Below are 19068 nucleotides of genomic sequence, written 5' to 3'. Positions count from 1 at the left end.
CAAATGCTGAATTTGAATGAAAGTCAACAGGTGTAACCGATACGATACCCTCTCTCTCTCTGGTATACTGTCTGTGGTGTTTGACATCCGGTGCTGCTGCTGCTGATGACAGGGGGGCTCACCTTGACGTTATGCATGCTCATGAGATTCCCGCAGTTGTCCAAGTACTGTTTCAGATCACTGTCCTGCAAGACAAGACACAACAGCCACAGCGCTCACGCTTAAATCCATCCGTATTCCGCTCCTGTAATTGCGAGGACACCTGCGCGCCGAACTGCCGATATACTCACCAGATACTCGAACACCAGAGTGAGGCAGCGGTCGGTGTGGATGATGTCGTGCAGTGTGACGATGTTGGCGTGCTTCAGGTTCTTCAGCAGGGACACTGGGGGTTTCGACAGAGAGAAGGAAAGATGGGTTGCGCCGTTTCCTCCAGGAACCTAAAAATGTGCCCTCCGGCTCAACAACAGCAAAAGTAGGGGCCACTGGAAAACAATCTCATCACAATAAACACTCATCAACTGAATTCAACTCCATTGCTGTATCCTCAGAGGCAGCAGTTTAAACTCTACTCTGAGGTTTAGTCTAAACTCGGCTGCTGTGTCCTACAGAATAGCAACGTGTGTAGTGGTGTCATGATTAATCGTAAGACTGAAGAGGAAATGATACAACACTTGCGTTGCAGGACGTCTATAAAGCTTTAAAAAACGCAGATGAAACTTGATAAAGAGATTAAAAAAATCGAACAGTTAATCGTTAATTTCAGAGGTCTCCCTGAAGCTGTTCCGCAGTTACTTTACTTTTTTCCCCCCATGTTCATTTTCCTCTGTTCCTCCATCTCATTTGTACATTGCATCATACATATAAATAACGTTCATCGGCACACAAGCACACTCCACTTCACGCACATGAAGGAGGACTTGAGGTCAGTCTGTCAGCGATGTGGGCGGGTGAGACGCCTGCGAACACCTGTATCATCAATTCTTCCCCCAAAGTTTCATGCAGCCTGACATCTTTGACAGATTATTGATTCTGCAGTAGATTTGTTGTTGCAACCATTACATTATAGCTGATAAAACACTGCATATTGGTATTTCTGATTTAGAAACAGAAGTGGAAAATCAGAAAGCTGAAACCAATGTCCATTTTCTGAGTGAACGCATGCAGTGTTCCTTTGAATCAGCTGAGTGGGACAGACCTTATAAAGTGAGTTCACCATTCGGCTCGCCCGAAAAATTGAATTATTATCCACCCGTGGGCAGAATCCCCAGACTGGAAAATATGTGTGCATGTGTGTTGACGTGTGTGTGTGTGTGTGTGTGTGTGTTGATGTGTGTGTACCCTCTCTGATAGCAGTGCAAGGTGCTCCCTCCTCGTGCTCCAGCCGAATCTCCTTCAACGCCACCAGGTTCTCTGTTAGTTTGCTCCGTCCTTTGAACACTGTGGCATACGTCCCCTATGAACAAACACACACACACACACACACACACACACACACAGAACTGACTTTCTGATAATACTATATTCTAAAGAGCTGTTACTCAGGTTGGCAGCAGGTACGTCTCTTTTCTAAAAAAAATAAAGTAAATTTGATTGGAATGTGTTTACTCTCTCTGCCTGTTTAATTTCTCATAATCTTCCATAGTCCAAACAGGCTTTAACTGAGTCCATTGTTGTTTCTTTGGGATCTAATTATTGGGATTTCCTGATCACCGACTATCACAGCTCATCTTCCTCGCTCGTGATTATCCCTCATGTATCCCGTCTTCGCGCTGCTGAAGATTCTTCTATCATTATGCAGTTGGTTGTAGGTGTTCTGACAACTGTAGATCAGCTACTGCAGGCTGAGCAGGGGGCAAAACCTTTTCTGGACATTGAGAAAACGAAGCGGAGCAAAGGAGGTACTCTCACAACGCTCACATGCACGAATCACTGTGCTCCACTGCAATATTAACCGAGCCGTGCCTCTTTGAACCACAGGTTGTGATAATTGACGACAAAAGCAGCTCTTTTTGATCCGTCACCACTGCTGTTCTCTGCTGCCGAGCCTTGTGACTGAGACTAATGCAGACAGCTTGTGTCACTAATCATTCCTTACCCCTTGGGGCAAAAAAGCCCAAAACATTAAAAGAGATAAATGGTGCAGTCTTAACAGCCCTCCTCATCCACTGCACTGTGATCCTGCAGCACGTCTGAGCACATGGTGTGAGCGCAGTGTTTTATTCTCGCTGAAATGAAGCAAGGAAGTTGACACGTGGGTAAAACTGTAGTTTGTCTTGTTGAAGCTGTATGTGCACTTTGACAGGCTCGTGTATCCCCTGAGAGGCCTGACAGCCCCCCCCCCCCCCACAGCAAGCCTGATAAGCATAATGAAGACTCGCGCACAACTTGTGGTCAGCGGGGTCTACATTATACACCAGAGAGAGATGCTTTGTTCCTGTTCTAAGAGTTCACTTTAGCTTCACGGTATTGCTCGGGGGCCGCAGTGGCTGTAGCGGCCGTACACTCGCCTGAAAAAGGGTTAAAGGTGAATGGTAGGAGACGTACCTCTCCCAGTTTGCCGAGCTTCACGTACGTCTCCAGCTTCCCAAAGCCAATGTCAGACTGGAGGCAACAAGAAAAAGACTAGATTAATCACATAGTGTTCACTGTTGTGATTCTTCTCCTCTGATTATACCTGAGAAACAGTCAAAAGATCACATTTGCATGAATTAGCTCACGCTCTCTAAAGCCAATCAAGAAAAAATCTTTGTTCACTCCATCAGCAGGAAACAGATGCCTCTTAATGCAGAGAAATATCAGAGGAAATAAATGGACTCATTGTAATATTAATACAGAAGGAGCACAATAATAATAATAATAATAACAATAACAACAGGAAGGCAAGATAAGACGACTAGTAATTTGCAGAGAGGAAATATGAGACATTTGCTGGTTCAAGACTAATCTATCAAATGGATTGTGAAACAAACAAGAGGCCATTACGGTTGCTAAAATGAGATTTCTTTGAGTGAGTTAGATAAACAAAAAGCCTGACAGTGGTCAGTATGACAGGAAACAATGACCACTGTCAAATTGTTAACGCTCCACAGGCCTAGGGTTATTTGTGCATAACATTCTACCATATCCAAAATAGCTAAGTACGAAGTAAATACAGAGCACTAACCAGAGAAGCCCGTCGAGACATGCGACTCGGAGGTTTGCAGAGGGGTGAGTTTTCGCTCTCCAGCTGCAGTTTCTTGAGGAACTCCGGAGGCAGGCGGATGTCCATGGGCAGAGACATGCGCTTGCTGACGTCCTGAAGGAGGTCAAACGCACCAAGGTTTATATCGTGTTGTCTGTTGGTCTGTTAGTTTCCTTTTTTTTTTTTTTACTCAAAAATACAACAAACCTCGTGTCATATGAGACTCCGACTGCTGTTAAACTGCTATGTCCTTATGTCAGTTACCAATACTGACCAGCATTATTACGATTGCGAGTGTAACACGGTAACAAGTCCAGTTGTTTGGGTTTTTCCGTTTAGTTTCAGAATGTATTCATTTCTGTACATGGTACCACATTCTAATTAGGCCTAATTTACACTTTATTAATGGTCACTAAATAATTTAGGAATCCACAAAAAAACAGGCATTCACAGCTTCAGCTACACTTTTCAGTCATCTGTCTCTGACTGTCTCTGTAATAATGTAAAGAGTACAGTCTAGACCTGCTCTATGTGTAAAGTGTCATGAGGAAACCTGTTGCGATTTGGTGCTATATAAATGAAACTGAAATTGAAAGTACGCTTCTATTTTGATAAATAGAGTTGTCTGCACTGTCGACACTGTTTCACAGTGTCTATTCTCTTTCGCCGTGCGTGCAAAACTGCAGTGATTGTGTATCACGGTTCTGAGCATTGCCAAAGCTCAGGTGACCTACACTAAATGCTGTGCCTGAATGCACCCTGTGTTGACACGGACGCTGCACTGAAGCTGCTACTGCTAAAGTGCCGCTTTTACTACACGGCCTGTGTAGACGTTGTGTGAACTACTGAAATCACATTTAGTCATCCCTTTCTGTAGTTAAAAATAATGTCAGTGTTTTTTTTTTGTTTTTTCAACGTGTTTTATTATTAAAACAGCCTGTTTGATTGACAGCAGCTGGCAGGCTGCCAGTGTTACACCATAGGGACCAAGAGTCAAAGTAAACAGACTTGCGCTGCAGCTCCATGTCATGGACAGACAGCGAGTTGTTGGTGGTATTAAAGAGTAAGAACCACAGCAGCATCTAACAGGACCCAAGTGTGCTGAAGCTGTGCAGCTAATTAGCTATCTATCCTGCAAGCTGATGTCAGCAGTGTGCCCCCCCCCCCACCCCCCCGGTGAATTTGTGTTTGGTGGCTCATTCAACAAGTTAAGATAAGATCAACCTTTAACTGATCCCCAGCGGGGAGATTTGATTGAAGTTCTCCATCTACGCTGTCTAACTTTTAGACTAAACTATTCATTTGGCTGGTGTATAATAACAATATATAATATAACACAACTTGTTTCGTCTTTTTAGTTAGCTCTTAGAAAAGACCCCTCCAAAGGACAGTTTGATCTCTTAGCTTCTGGAAAAGAGCTGCAAAGCCAAACCAAAATCCACAAATTCACACGATTTGGAAAGGGAGCGTGCTTGCTGTTTTACCAGGAGTTGACATAGCTAAACGTGAAATTGAGTTAGCATAGCATAAAGACTGGAAGGATGGGGACACAGCTAGCCAGAGAAATATATGATTTTGAACAATTCCACTCTCATTTACATGCTTCACACTTTCTTAGCTAGCTAGTTAGCTACCAACACATCCACGAGAGTCAGGAAACTCAAATTATGACTAACTGATAATGTCACAGCATTCTCATTCAATAAGCCATCAGGTGTTTCTTGTTTTTTTGATTGATTGATTGATTTGCTCAGGTCAAAAGTATCAAAAGTCAACACCTATGCGGGTGTATCATGGCTGTGCGGGGCCTTTAAATGTTAAGAAGTCATTAATTAATGAAGGGCTCTTCCACTACAATAATGAGTCATGTCTGCGCTTGTAAATGTTAATGAGTTAATGAATCGATTTTGGTCTGAATGTTCTGTAGCTCTTTTCCAGAGGGTAAATGGCTGAACTGTTCATTGGAAAGGTCGTTCTGACAAATCATAGACAAATCATAAAATTGTCCTTATTAAGGGTACTATTTGTAACAATATGCAACAATTTACATGCATTAATTGCTTTTTATTTCCAATGTGTGAACAGAGTGTAACTTCACTTAAAAATATGATGAGGACGCCCCGACTTTCTCGGTCGCCTATAACACCCTGTGGACTGACTTCAGCGTGAAGGACTTCAGACAAATTTTCCGAGACAATCCAAAGGAGGTGACGTCGTGCGCGCTCCCTGAATACTTAGCCTCTCTTCAGCTCCACGTTCAGCTCCCCCACAGCCCAAACAGTGTGCAACGCTAGCTAACATAAGCTTAGAAACGGAGTCCGCTAACGTCAACAAACTACCGGCACCCACCAAAACAAAGGGCCCAACGCGCGTCCACGTAGCTTGCTTACTAATGCGGACGAATTGCTAGCTAGCTGACGTAGCAAAATGCTGTCTTGAGTGGATAATGTCAGCTAATTCACCCAGACTCCCAGGGCTAATCTGGCTGATAAATTGGCGAGCTTGCCGAATACAAATCACTTCATCAGCTAACGGTACGAAGCAATCAAGGCCAGATCCATGCAGTGTAGCTAAGTTACAGCTAGCTGGCCAACCTTAGATAAAGTACTACCAAAATACAGCAAAATACTACCTGAGTGGATCTGTTAGTTGGCTAGCTTGCCAAATTACTCCACCAGTTAACACGATCCATGATACTAACTGATGCATTATGACAAACAGTACAACGCAAATGTGTAGTAATGTTATAAGGTGGGTCTTTTTGGGGTGATTTTTGTCATTTTATTTGGCTGATTTAATGGTCTGCCCAAAGTCAAGAATTAATTAGCTATGCAGCCATTAGTTACAGCTTGTAAACCCTTTTATTTGACAGAGGCACATACATTTCTTATGCTTGTTGAATGAAGTTATCCAGATTGCCTATGCTCCCAGCCCCTCTCACTGTTGCACCATTATTGCTGTCTTCACAGCACAAGTCCTCTGGCACAGCTTCACTTGACTGTCTGGTGCGAGTCGTGCGGAGCTTGAGAAAGACTTGAAGTGAATCACGCTCCGCGGGGACTTTTTCTGAAAAGGTGGAACGGTGAACTCACTCACATTTCCAATAAAAAGTCTGGTGCTTTGGGGAGGGTTGAAAGATTCTGAGGTGACTCATCTCATTGAGCTGGCAGAGGTGGAAATGGAGAAATGAAGAGTTTAAACTGGAGAACAAACTACTTGTGCCACTGTTTATCTCTCCGTCAGGCTAACCTTTATTGTGCCTGAACCTAGACAGTTTCCTGTCAGCTTGATCAGCAACATGTAAATTACTGTGGCAAGAAAAGCTCGGCAGCATGTCACTACAGCATGACCCGGAAATCAAAGTGAACGCCTGTTCACGCCTGTTAACCCCTCATCTGTCATATGAACCTGTGTCCTCCTACAGCCGCTCTTTGAGCCCCTGCTTACCTCCATGGAGAAACGTCTGTGCTGGGCCTTGCTGTGGTAGTGGAGGTGGGATGGAGACTGAGCTCCCGGTGTTGTTGGCTCAGGAGTCACCGGGCTGGCGTCATGAGATGGAAGACCCAGCCTGTCTGGAGACAGACCTGACAGAGGAGAAACACAAGCATTCAACATTTGCTGATGCACGGGGGGGGGGGGGGGGGGTGACAAAGGAAAACCTGATGGTGTGTCGGGCCACCACAAGCTTTCAGAAGTGCCTCAATGATCAATGGCATAGATTCTCCAAGTCTCTGGAATTCAACACGTCATCCAAAAACTGTGTTCAGTTGCTTTTATAACCAACAGTGAAGGCCATAGCATAACATCCACATTATTTTTTGCTGTTTATACCCATTGTTTGACACCTTGTGCCCTGTGCTGTGTGGAAGCATCTGCACTCCTTATGTTTCTCCACTGTTTAGGTTTTCCCATAGTTATATAGTTACGCCACAGAGACAGTTGCTGCAAATGGAACCGCCTACCACATACTAACGACAAATGCAGTGTGAGGAATGCAGTACATACAGCATGCTTTTCAGAGAGAATGCAGTATGAAAATGAAATGTCAAATCAATTCATTTTGCAGTATGCCCCAGCCAGGCTTTAGCCGGAAAGTGGGCGTAATAATCATGCAGGTGTTATGCCCTTGCAAGAACAAACAAAAAAGTGAGGCCTTGTTGAAGATTCAGCAACTGGGTGAGAGACAGTAAAGCGAGGCAGACTGGTCCGATGCACACTGGAGATTTTTTCCAAATCAGTACGACATCCGGGTGTTTTTGGCATACTGCATATTTTGTTTGCATACCACATGCTACAATTTCTTAATCAGAGTTATGGAGCTGACGTTAAACAGCTTATGAGCCAGATATCTTTCTGGTGAAGACCAAAACAGAGGTAAAAGGAGGGTGAATATTGGAACATGGCTCCAAATGAATGCTAATGTTGCTCCTTGTCAACATTTGCAATGTTTGCTCCTTGTCTTGGATTGTCGATAGGCAAGTTTACGCGAGTTAACAAGTTTATAACGCCTTAATATGTCAAATATGTGCATGATTAGCTTGTATTGGATTAAATCTACTTCAAATAATTGGGACCATGATATGAGTGAGTGACGTTTAGCAGCTAAAAAAAACAACTAGTCAGTGTTCTCTGGTGGGCAAACTGTGTAATGGTGTCACTGTTTCTAAATGACCTCAAACATAAGGATTTAAAGTTCTTATCGTCTTAAGCCTCTGTTGCTACGCCGTAGCCGACATGCCCCTTCTCAGACATGTGACCGCACGTCAGGGCTACAACAGCTGCAGTGAAAGCGGCGACTGGTTGCTGTGCGTCTTTGGCTACATGCGTTTTCTCCTGCAAGTTTCTGATGTCAGCTGAGACTGCCGATAGCGAAGACGCCATTAACAAAGTTCAAGAAGGAAATACGCGACATATCTGCACAAAACAAACAAACAAAGGCATAATGATTGTACACAAGCACACAATGGACCCTCAGCTTGCTGTTTTCAGAGACAAGGCTTATGCAAGACCACAGAGGAGATGGCAGTTAACACTGTGGACACACAGTGAACACACCAGCACTGCAGCGTGACAGCTATCCAGCCAGTGCGGTGGGAGGAACGGGACTTTGATCTTCATCCTACAACACTGTATGTGATGTGTGTTTGATGCCTGGTCGGTGTCTTTTGAATGCTACCTGTTGTGAGGTTGCAGCTGCAGTTTGATCTGTCAATGGCGTGCGTGTGTTGGCCGCCTCGCCAGTATGGCGAGTGGGTTGTGTGAAGTGGACATGTTTCTCCATATGTGTGTGTTACAACTGTTCCCTCCCGAGGTGAAACATGAAGCGCTTAAACTCCTTGTTTCCATGGGGACCGTGGCTCACAAGGGAAGCAGGTCTCACATAACTCTTTAATGCCTCCCTTTTAACACACACACACACACACACACACGTTTAGATGTATGTGGATGTACATATGGACCCCCTTCAGTTCGCCTATCTGCCCCGACTTGGAGTTGAGGATGCCATCATCTACCTGCTCGACCGCGTCTACGCCCACCTGGATAAGCCGGCGAGCACTGTGAGAGTCATGTTTTTTGACTTCTCCAGTGCGTTCAACACCACCCGTCCGGCTCTACTGGGTGAGAAGCTGACGGAGATGCAGGTGGATGCCCCCCTCGTGTCCTGGATTGTCAACTACCTGACTGGCAGACCACAGTATGTGCGCTTACAACACTGTGTGTCAGACAGAGTGGTCAGCAACACCGGGGCCCCGCAGGGGACTGTCCTCTCTCCCTTCCTCTTCACCGTCTACACCACAGACTTCAGCTACTGCACTGAGACCTGCCATCTTCAGAAGGTTTCTGATGACTCAATAGTTGGATGTATCAGTAAGGGTGATGAGGAGGAGTACAGGGCTGCTGTGGACAACTTTGTCGCATGGTGCGAGCAGAACCACCTGCAACTCAACGTGACAAAGACAAAAGGAGCTGACTGTGGATCTGAGGAGGACCAAGGTGCCGATGACCCCTGTTTCCATCCAGGGGGTCAGTGTGGACATTGTAGAGGATTACAAGTACCTGGGAGTTCACATTGACAATAAACTGGACTGGGTGAAGAACACTAATGCCCTCTGCAAGAAGGCGGCTGAGGTCCTTCAACATCTGCCTGACTATGCTGAGGATGTTCTATGAGTCTGTGGTGGCCAGTGCTATCCTCTATGCTGTTGCATGCTGGGGCAGCAGGCTGCGGGTGGCGGACTACTATAGGGATGATGCTGTCCAAGCTGCGGGTCATCTTGGAGGACAATGTCTCACATCCTCTCCATGACGTACTGGTCAGGCACAAAAGCAGCTTCAGTGGGAGACTCATTCCTCCCAAATGTACAACAGAGCGCCACAGGAAATCAGTCCTGCCTGTGGCCATCAAACTGTTCAACTCCTCCCTCTGAGTGTCAGACACTCAGAAGAAACAGACTGAAAATATGGACCTATTTCACCTCTGTCAGCAACAACTAACTCATTATTTATTCTTTATTTATACCAGTGCAACACATACATATACAGACATATACATTGTTGTTGTGTATATTTTTTTACTTTTATTTTTCACTTAAATATTGTAAACGTGGATATTTTTTATTTTGTATTTCTTATTTTTTATATCTTATTTTGTACATACTCTCATTTCTAAATGTATGCTGCTTTCTACTCTTGAATAGGAACACCGGTAACTGTATAACCCCCCCTCAGCAGCATCAGAATATTTCTGATTCTGATTCTGATACACACAAACATTAATATTAACTGCACGACCAACGGCCTTTCTCATACTACGGGTGTTGAACACACACATACACACACACAAGGCCAATGTGGCTCTCAGGTTTTAAGATGTCTGCTAATGGTGCTATGGCGTGGCTGCTGACAGGCCACCCTGTTTCAGATTGATTGGCAGTCTAAATGGGCTGGGGGATGAAATGCCGACCTGTTTGCTGGTCATTTGAATATCACAGCTACAGCGCTCCTTTGATCTCCCGATGCTAATTAAGGTCAGTAAAGGCGACATTGATATGAGCACACACACACACACACACACACACACATGGACACAGTGCCTGATTGCTGTGAGATATGGATGGATGCCTGCTAGACATCTTGTGAGGAAAAGGACAATCCAATATGGTGCACCACATGACGTTTTTGCGGCGGCTCCATCTGAAACTGTGGTTACAGTGAGAGGGTGGCGGAGGCGGAGAGGAGTCAGGAAGGAAATAATAATAAAGTGTTGGGGAATAAGCTTCACAAATAATGGCAGAATGAACCCCTTATGTTTGAGAACATTTTCATATCACACACATTTAAACCTACACGCCGGTCCGTACAGCCCTCAAGCAACGTAAGGCTAAGTGCCTTGCTCAAGGACAAGACACACATTTTCCAAGCACTCATTTTAAGTCACCTTCAGCGCCCAAAACCTTGATGAAAAATTGCTGTGAATACAGCCATGCTAGCGGCTCTGTGAGACTAGCTTTGAGCTAAATGCTAACATCAGCATGCTAACGTGCTCGCAACGACAATGCTGCCATGCTGATGTTTTATCTGGTATACTGTTCACCACGGTCACCATCGTAGTTTAGTCTGTTAGCATGCTAACATTTGTTGATTAGCACTAAAGCTGATGCATTACTGTCTCAAATTTCAAGGCAATCCATCCAATAGCTGTCAAAACGGTTCACTCATAACCCACAAATATTTATATATATGTATCTATATATATATATATAGATACATATATATATATATGCATGACTATTTTGTGTCTGTCTATTAAAAATCAGTCTTGTTTAAAGCTGAAATAGAAAACTTTTATATTTAAAGATACCCTGAGGAGGTTTTGAATACTAGCGTTATACACTCCTGCTGATGGTTTGACGCTATTCCTGTGATCGACGTGATGATGTGATGATGCTAATGTGCCAAGAAACTATGGCAACACGAAAGCGAAGGCATGGAGGAAGAAGAGAGCCAGCTAGCAAACATTACTGTAAACCATGCAAAATATAAAAATAAAAAAAATCAACTTGTCCATGTTTTACTGGAAGAAAACGCATTCAACACATTTGTTACCTTTCATATTGTAACGTACTGTATTTCCTGGTGAAACAGGAGAGATAGGCGGGATTTAACGTTGGGAGGAATTTGGTTCAAGCCGAAGTACCATGCTGTCGCTAGCTCGTTAACTAATGAATCTTAGCTCTGTACCGCTGAAAGGTGAATATTATTGGTTGAAATTGGTTGGTTCAAGCTTATGCAAGCATATTTTGTTATACAGAAGAAAAGAAAAACTTGATTGAATTTTGATATAAAAATACAAAGGAACAGAATTTTTGTCATTTCTTCTGGCATATATTGTTAGATAGGTGCATAATATGACCGGGGATGTGATCTAAGAGGGTTAAAAGGGAATTAGTCATTTAATCTCGACTTCAAAGCTGCACTAATCAATATATTTAAATCAACAATGTGCAACTATTGAACAAAGTGGAGTATTTAGTAACTAAAGAGCCAGATATTTTAGTTAGTGGAGACAAAAAGGAGAGCTGAAAGGAAAGTAAGGATTGGACATTCACCAGGTAACATTACATAGGCCAGAAACATGACTCCAAATGATGTTGCTAATGTTGCTCTGTGTGTGCTGAATGCATCTGTTTGCTAACACTTTGACCGTAACAGCTTTGTAATGTGATAATATGTGTTTAGCTTGTTGCTCTGCACCCACATGGCAAAGAAAATTGTTATCAATTATCAAAGTGGGTACTATTTAACTTAGAACATTTACAAGAAAACTCTGCAGGGTGGCTTTAACTGTGGTTAATCAGGTGGTCAAGCTGGTTAGATGAGGTGGATTGATGGGAATGGCGGCGAAGGTACCTTTCCTGTAAAAGCAAATGGCAGCATGCATTGGACAGCAGCCAGTCAACATAACAAAGATAAGAAACATTCCACCTGCTTGCTAATGAAAGCTTTGTGACTTTGGGTTTGATCATTTGAAGAGTCAACCAACTCACGGTCTCATAGAGCTGATGTTAATCAACTGACTAGAATAATATGTTTGCTGTTCCTTTAATGAGGATTGGAGGTTTTTAACTCTAATCAAGAGGAAGATCTCGTCAGAGCGCTGATGTGACACTGTGACTTATGTGATTACTCTCAACCAGCTTTAAGTGGACTAATAGATGGAGAGTGAACGAGAGGATTCTGCCTAATGTGAAATATTAGTGGTTAGTCAGGGAGTATACCTGTGTTTGTATTAATCTAAAAGAAAAAAAGTCCATAACATCTGACCAGACTAGCATTAATGACATTTTGCATGTATGTTGTGTTCATGTGTTACTGTATCTTATGTGTGTGTGCTAATGAGTTCATTGTGCTCAGTGATCTGAGACTGACTGACTGTTTTTGTGTTTGTCAGTTCGATCCAGCTGCTTTTTTTTTTTTTTTTTTTTTTAAACGTGTCAGAGAATCAGAAACCAACAACCACAAATGTAAAAAAAAAAATTGCAATATTTTAAGAAATAGTTACAGTTATGAACTCCCCCTAAAACCACATATTGTTGTTTTTGTGTTTCTGTTTGTGTACGTATCAAACAAGCCAGATACAACTTACAATTAGTGAGCTTTAGAGGTGTTGGTAGACACATTTTTGATCTCTGGACACAGCTAGGCAAGCAGTTCTCTATGCTAAGCTAATCAACACTCGGCATTCAAGCTAATTAACATATTTCCCAAAATGTCAAATCATTCCTTTTAACATACCACATCACCCTTATTATTCACTGGATGGAGCATTTGCAAAATGTCTTCTTGCCACAGAAATGTTCTGGGCATGTGATGATTATATCCTTGTAGAAATGTCAGATGATGTTTTCCATCTAAGCAGCTGCATATGTTGTGGATAACGCTGCGGGTGCATGATATAATCCCTCGCATAGGAGAGAGGAGAGCCAAATAGAAAAGAGAGGTGACCGGGAAAAGCTTAGAGAGGAGATGTAAACGTCAGACGGCTGCTGGGTTTGGGACAAACACTGTCGCTTTTCTTTCTTTGTCCTCTCTCTCTCTGTCTGGTTACCTCTCTCCTGACCTTCAGGAGCAGACAGTGATGCAGACAGAACCCAGTACTCTGGGGGGTTTAAACTACATATCCAGCTGCTTCTCTCTCGGTCAGGCAGCTGCATAGCAATCTCTCTTACAGTAAATGAACTCTATGTTCGCACAGGAGGCAGAAGCTTTAGTTGCCTGTTTTTGATTAGTTGACTTGAGTGGTAATGCACAAGCAGGTCTGATGAAACACACTGTAAAGCTTGTGCACTTGACTCGCGGCAATTTCAACCGTGACCTTGCGTCGCGCATGATCCGCTTCTCTACTTCTATTGACTCTACATGTTTAGTGGCTTTTTTTTTTGCATAAATATAAAGCATCATATCGGGGATTTATTTCCCACCTTAAAGCAAACAGCCATAAACAACAATGCACAGTGATGACAGCGTGTAGGATGAAAGCGTCAACCATCCTGGTAGTTCTGCGATCTAATGTCTTCAGCCAATTCATTGTTATTCCATGTCTTCACGGTCAAACTCTGCATAATAAAACAGAGACACTCGAAAAACCTAATGCAGAATGCATTCAGTCCCTTTGCATTATTTACCCCTACTTATCCCACCATAACCCTCATTTCCCTTTGAAGCCTGCTGATCCACTGTGGCTCAGCGCCGGTGGTGGTACCAGTCAAAGCTGGAAAAATCCCAGTTAATCTGTGAAGGTCCGCTACAGACACGGAAGCAAGGAAGGCTTTTGTATTTGGTCTTAAAACCCAGAACGAGATTGCAGTATGTGCTCTATTATTAGAGCTGTTCATTCGCACAGGGACCGAAAGGCACAAGGAAGTAGAGCTCACGGTTCAGGACATTGAACATGCTTAATCAACCAGTGGTTTATTGGTTATAAAATGTTAGCCACTGTGGTCACCCTGTCAGAAACTGAAATCCCTCAGGTAGGAGTGGAGTCACAAAAAATATCGTCATCTGGCAACAGAACCAGAACCAACATACATGGCTCAACAGTTGCTGTGTTTACACTCTATATCTATCTGTCTATGTATCTATATCTATCTAAATTCTCTTCAAAGTGAAGCTCAGCGGTGGTGATGTTGAAGTGATGCGACCGTGGTGGAGTTCCTTTGTAGCCTAACGTTAGCTTTTTACTTCTGGTGATTCCATTTATGCTTCAAAACTCATAAAAGTGGTGTTCATTAGTGAAGATTATCTTGCTGAACAAAACGTGTGAGTATCATAAACTTTTGTTTTGCCAAAGAGCTTATTTTCTGCAATAAGCCAAAGTCCTGTGGAACAATCCCATTGGCTTTTTGTGGAGGGAACCAGGGCGATGCTAACCTCAGGGTTAGTGCCAGCGCAACAAGCAGTGTACAATTTAGCTAGGTAGGAAATGCAGGTGTGGAAGTGGGTTTTGGATGAATGTGTACTGTCATGTCAGATTTAAATGCTGGAGAAGGAACTTTTCATCCACCTCAGACCTACGAGTAACTTTGGCTTTTTGCTGTTCATAACATTACCAAGGCGCTTAAAGCTGCACTTGGGGGCTGCGCAACACGCTCAACAATAATGATATATCACCAATAAAGTTGTTACGGCTAACACGTTAGCATGTTAACAGTTTACACACCCAGCAGACAGAGCAACATTACATTTGATTGGAGTCGTAGTTCTGGCCACCTGATGAATGTCTATTTTCTCTCCTTTAAGTTCTATTTCGGCCTCCATCATCCCCTGAGGGAAATATCTGGCTGTTTCGCTGCTAAATGCACCACCTAACCCTAACTTGCTTGCTGCTGCTGCTGAAAACAGGGTTCATGAGAACGGCGAGACTGAACCAAAACAATAAAGGTATGGGCCACAAAACCGAAACCATGAGCTGGAGGATGCGGAAACTACTCCTTAAAGCTCGGGGGAACTACAGAGTCGAGTGACAATTCTCTGTGACTGTGAGTCCTGGTCAGTTGCTAATATAGAATTATTGATTAGTGCAGCTTTAACTTTAATCAGACTTTAATCATTGTACTAGCTATGCACAGGTTTTGGAAAGCATATCAAAAAAATGTTGTAATCAAGTGTAATATTGGGTTTGGGTCCAATATCAGCATTCTGCCTGGCTATAGCGTTGGTTTTGGTTTTGGTTTCACTTCAACACTTTGGACCCAAACAAAATGAGGGAGTATATGTTTAGGGTTATGAACAGGCTCCCCACGGCTGAATGGGGAAATAGGGGTTCTCACCCTGAGTGTGCCGTATGTTGAGCTGGTTGATCTGCTCAGTGAACTCGTTCTCCTCGATGGTCTCAGTGCGAGGAACGGAAAGAGAGAAACGCCTCTTGAAGTTCTTCATCTTGTTCATGGTGCTTGAAGAGCAGACTCTGGGAGACTAAAAGAGACAGAGAGAGAAAGCAAAACAATACACAATCAACCCTCCAATCCATCAGTGCGTACCGTACGTACGTCAACACATTCTTTGATGCTTTTTTCTTGAAGGGAAAATGAAAGGTTGCAGTATTTGTTATGTGTAGCTGCAGACAGAAATGAGGATTTTCTGAATACATTTGAACTGTTTTTATAATGTACAGAACTTAAATGTACACCATGGATGAGTGTAAACAGTACCCAGTACACTGCCTACTTGATACAAGCCGCAGAGCATGCTGTGCAGCTGTGATGGATCTTTTTGCGCAGCTTGACCAAAGACAGTCTTCTGTGTCACCTGGTAATGAGGCAGAAAGCAGCAGGAAAGCATCTGATCAATATAGTCTCTCCCTCCGTAGGTTACATAACCACAGCCGGCCCCACTAGTTAGCTTTCTCTCCTGCATGTCTTTCCCACTCATCTTTTTGTTCTCCGTCTTCTTCTCTGGTCTGCGTGCTTCCTTTACTGACATGGATTTGTGCCTCTGTGTGTGTGTGTGTTTCTGCTCATTATTGTGAGGGCTAAGAGATGTGTATGGTGAGTTCAATTACAGCAAGACTCCACATTCCCTTCTGTTATTTTTTGGGCCTGAATAAACCATCAGGACATTACTGTATATACCAGCACAATGTGTCCAATCAGGAACATGCCATAAACACATATGCAAAATACATGCGCAGAAATGCACACAGACTTCATCAAAATGCACACAAAGTGCCTGGGTGCATCCAGATCTATGTGGTAACGGTCCACCCCAACTAGCAGCAACGACCCTCTAACCAACAACGTGATACCGTTTGAAACAGTATGAGGCTTTCTGAACTTCCTGTTAGTTCCGAGCGCCAAATTACCTATTAGGATATAGCGAGCCCCGTTTCACAAAGATTCCGGCTTTGATATAACCAAAAGTCAGACTTCAGAGAGGTGTCTAAATGTATCACAAAGCTGTCTCCTTCTTGACAACTAAACAAAAAAACATGGCTGACCTAGCAACCGTTTTCAAACCGCTTAGCTCGCTTCGCTCCCAACAGATCGCTTGCCTCCAGGAAGAATCAAACAATTACGAGGATACTTTACGGTCAGTCCAACAATACAAAAAAAAGAAGTAAATCATTCGGGGGGGGGGGGGGGGGTTATTTATGTCTACATTAAAGAGAGTTAATCCCACAGTGAACACGAGCATCAGAGGCAGGCTCAGGACGATGTCCTCACTGATCTCTAAAAAACGTTTTCCTTCTCACTGCTTGCTTCTCAACAAGCCATATTTTCCTTTTCCATTTTTTTTTGTCATTTGGTGCCACTGGTCAGCAGGTGTCTCTGGCTGTTACCATGGAAACTTGGCTCTTACAGTTCAGAGTTAGCCTGGGGGTAGGGTGGCTAACTTTTTAAGCTCCAAATAAGGTTTTTATTTTTGTGAAACAGCCTGACTTGCATTAGACAGGTCTAAGATGCAAAAATTTAGCCTGGCCTAACACTGCAGACCAGTCTAAAATATATCTCTGTGAGACTGACCCCAGGCCAGAGCCCTGGATTTTAATAAGGTGGTACGTAGTTTTGCACAGAATCTGGTGAAGATGAAAAGTAAGAGCGCATACAGCGTCCTCATGGCTGTACAGAGCAGAATAATGGGATTAGGTGTTTCCCTTGTGATAGTTCAGAGAAGAGTAATTACAAACAGGTGTGCTGAGTCTCTTTTCATAATCTTGTGTGGCTGACTCATGGTACTTATTAAATCCTGGATTGACAATTTGATATGAGGTTTAATGCGAGATATCTGGCAGATATTGAGTGTCTACTCGGCATATTTTGATGTAAACAGCAGGACTTTCATACGTTATTGATATAATACCCAGAATGAGGGAAGTCTGGAATGGGGTCATGTAGCTAGATAGAGCCTACTTGTCTATCTGTGTGACGTGCATTTTACTGGTTTCTAACAAGTTGCTTTATTTCTATATTCCACATTTAAGCTGGACAGTCATGAAATTGTAGCATTGTGTCTGCAAGCACACCCGCTGCATAGACACAAGAAAACACAGTTTTTCTCCCTCTTGTTATTTCTTCATTTCTGTACATGCTGCAACATTTGGCTTCCCCTCCGATCACACAAATGAAGAGAACGAATAGCGTGGAGAGAGCCAAACATGGGCTCTGACAAAGTCTGAATGAATGTTACTAAAATTATTGTTTTCATCCTCAGCACTGCCAGCCAGCTCTGTTCAGTTGACAAGGATTGTGTCAGTTTAAAACACTTACCTTTGCGAGTGTTTCACGAGGAAGGTAATGCACTCAGTGCCAGGATACAAACTATATTTTGGCTGGTAACTCTGAATGTAAACATAGCTTATGTTTGTTTACAAGAAAACTCCACAGGGCGCCTTTAAAAAAAAATGAAATGTTATTTTATAATAAAATAGCACCATGGGTTTTGTGCACAAACAATTGGTTTAAGTCAAAAAGTGCAAAGATTGTGAGATCAGATTAAGACACCAAACTAATTATGCGCTTTCATTCCTAGAGGAAAAAGGTGTGTATATATATATATATATATATATATATATATATATATATATATATATATATATATATATATAAAGGTGTAAGATTTGCACAAAGGCCTGGGAGTTAAGAGAAAATAACGAAGGCATTCTCAGAGCCAGAGAAGCGTGGGTGGCAGCCATAAATTGAAGAGCCAGTGGAGGAGAGGAAGCGGCTCAAAAGACGACGGTGGAAGCAAATAATCCCCAGATCAGTGCGGAGAAAGGGAGGATTTCTAATTCCGAACTGGAGAAGCCTTTAGAAATCAATCAAATTCAACTCATGTGACTCTTCGATGGAGAGGGAACCACGCTGAGCAGAGACCTCAGCTTTGTATTTCAGGGCTGGAAAATGCTTTTGGCTCAGTCGCACGCATATTCCGTCCATCTCGAGAGAGAGTAATGGTGCCGTTCACGTCTATTTCGAACACATACAGATGTCTTAGCAGCAACCATTTGCTGCAGACATATTGTGACGGTGATGCTATATGTTAGCTGTCAGACAAAACACACAGTATCAGAGAAGTCTATAAGTTTAGGAAACCGGTATAATAGAAAGCGATCAGCTATAAAGCAGATTAAGGGGTTAAGAATGGAGGAAAGAAAGAGGCTTACTCTGCAGAGAGAAATCAATACCACTCGGCTTGGCTAAAGGTTTGGTGCGTTTGTGGTTGTGTGACGTTTTTTTCTTTTTTGCCTTTGAGAATCTGCGAGGCAGCGTTTGTGAAGGCAGACTTCCCCAGTGTGTCAGCAGGGTAGAGCTATATATATATGTATACAGTATCTCTACTACACTTCATACAGGAGTTCAGATGAACAATAGCAGTTGACGCTGTGC

General features: G+C 43.1%; 1 protein-coding gene across 1 annotated transcript in view; it reads right to left on the bottom strand.

Annotated features, from left to right (window-relative positions):
- The window catches only part of cdk18 (cyclin dependent kinase 18), a 44995-nt gene that overhangs the window by 11481 nt on the left and 14446 nt on the right, over window positions 1-19068 (bottom strand). Inside the window, exons 2-8 of the mRNA XM_070902075.1 lie at window positions 15514-15658; window positions 6632-6768; window positions 3167-3298; window positions 2548-2604; window positions 1342-1456; window positions 291-385; window positions 123-185 (exon numbers count right to left, since the gene is read on the bottom strand). Of these exons, the coding sequence (XP_070758176.1) occupies window positions 123-185; window positions 291-385; window positions 1342-1456; window positions 2548-2604; window positions 3167-3298; window positions 6632-6768; window positions 15514-15631 (717 nt within the window). The 5' untranslated portion in view covers window positions 15632-15658. The remainder of the gene's footprint in view (window positions 1-122; window positions 186-290; window positions 386-1341; window positions 1457-2547; window positions 2605-3166; window positions 3299-6631; window positions 6769-15513; window positions 15659-19068) is intronic.

The sequence above is a fragment of the Enoplosus armatus genome, chromosome 3, assembly GCF_043641665.1.
Source record: "Enoplosus armatus isolate fEnoArm2 chromosome 3, fEnoArm2.hap1, whole genome shotgun sequence".
NCBI classification, from domain to species: domain Eukaryota; kingdom Metazoa; phylum Chordata; class Actinopteri; order Centrarchiformes; family Enoplosidae; genus Enoplosus; species Enoplosus armatus.
The sequence above is the reverse complement of the archived record's forward strand: the minus strand, read 5'-3'. Positions and strand labels throughout refer to the sequence as shown.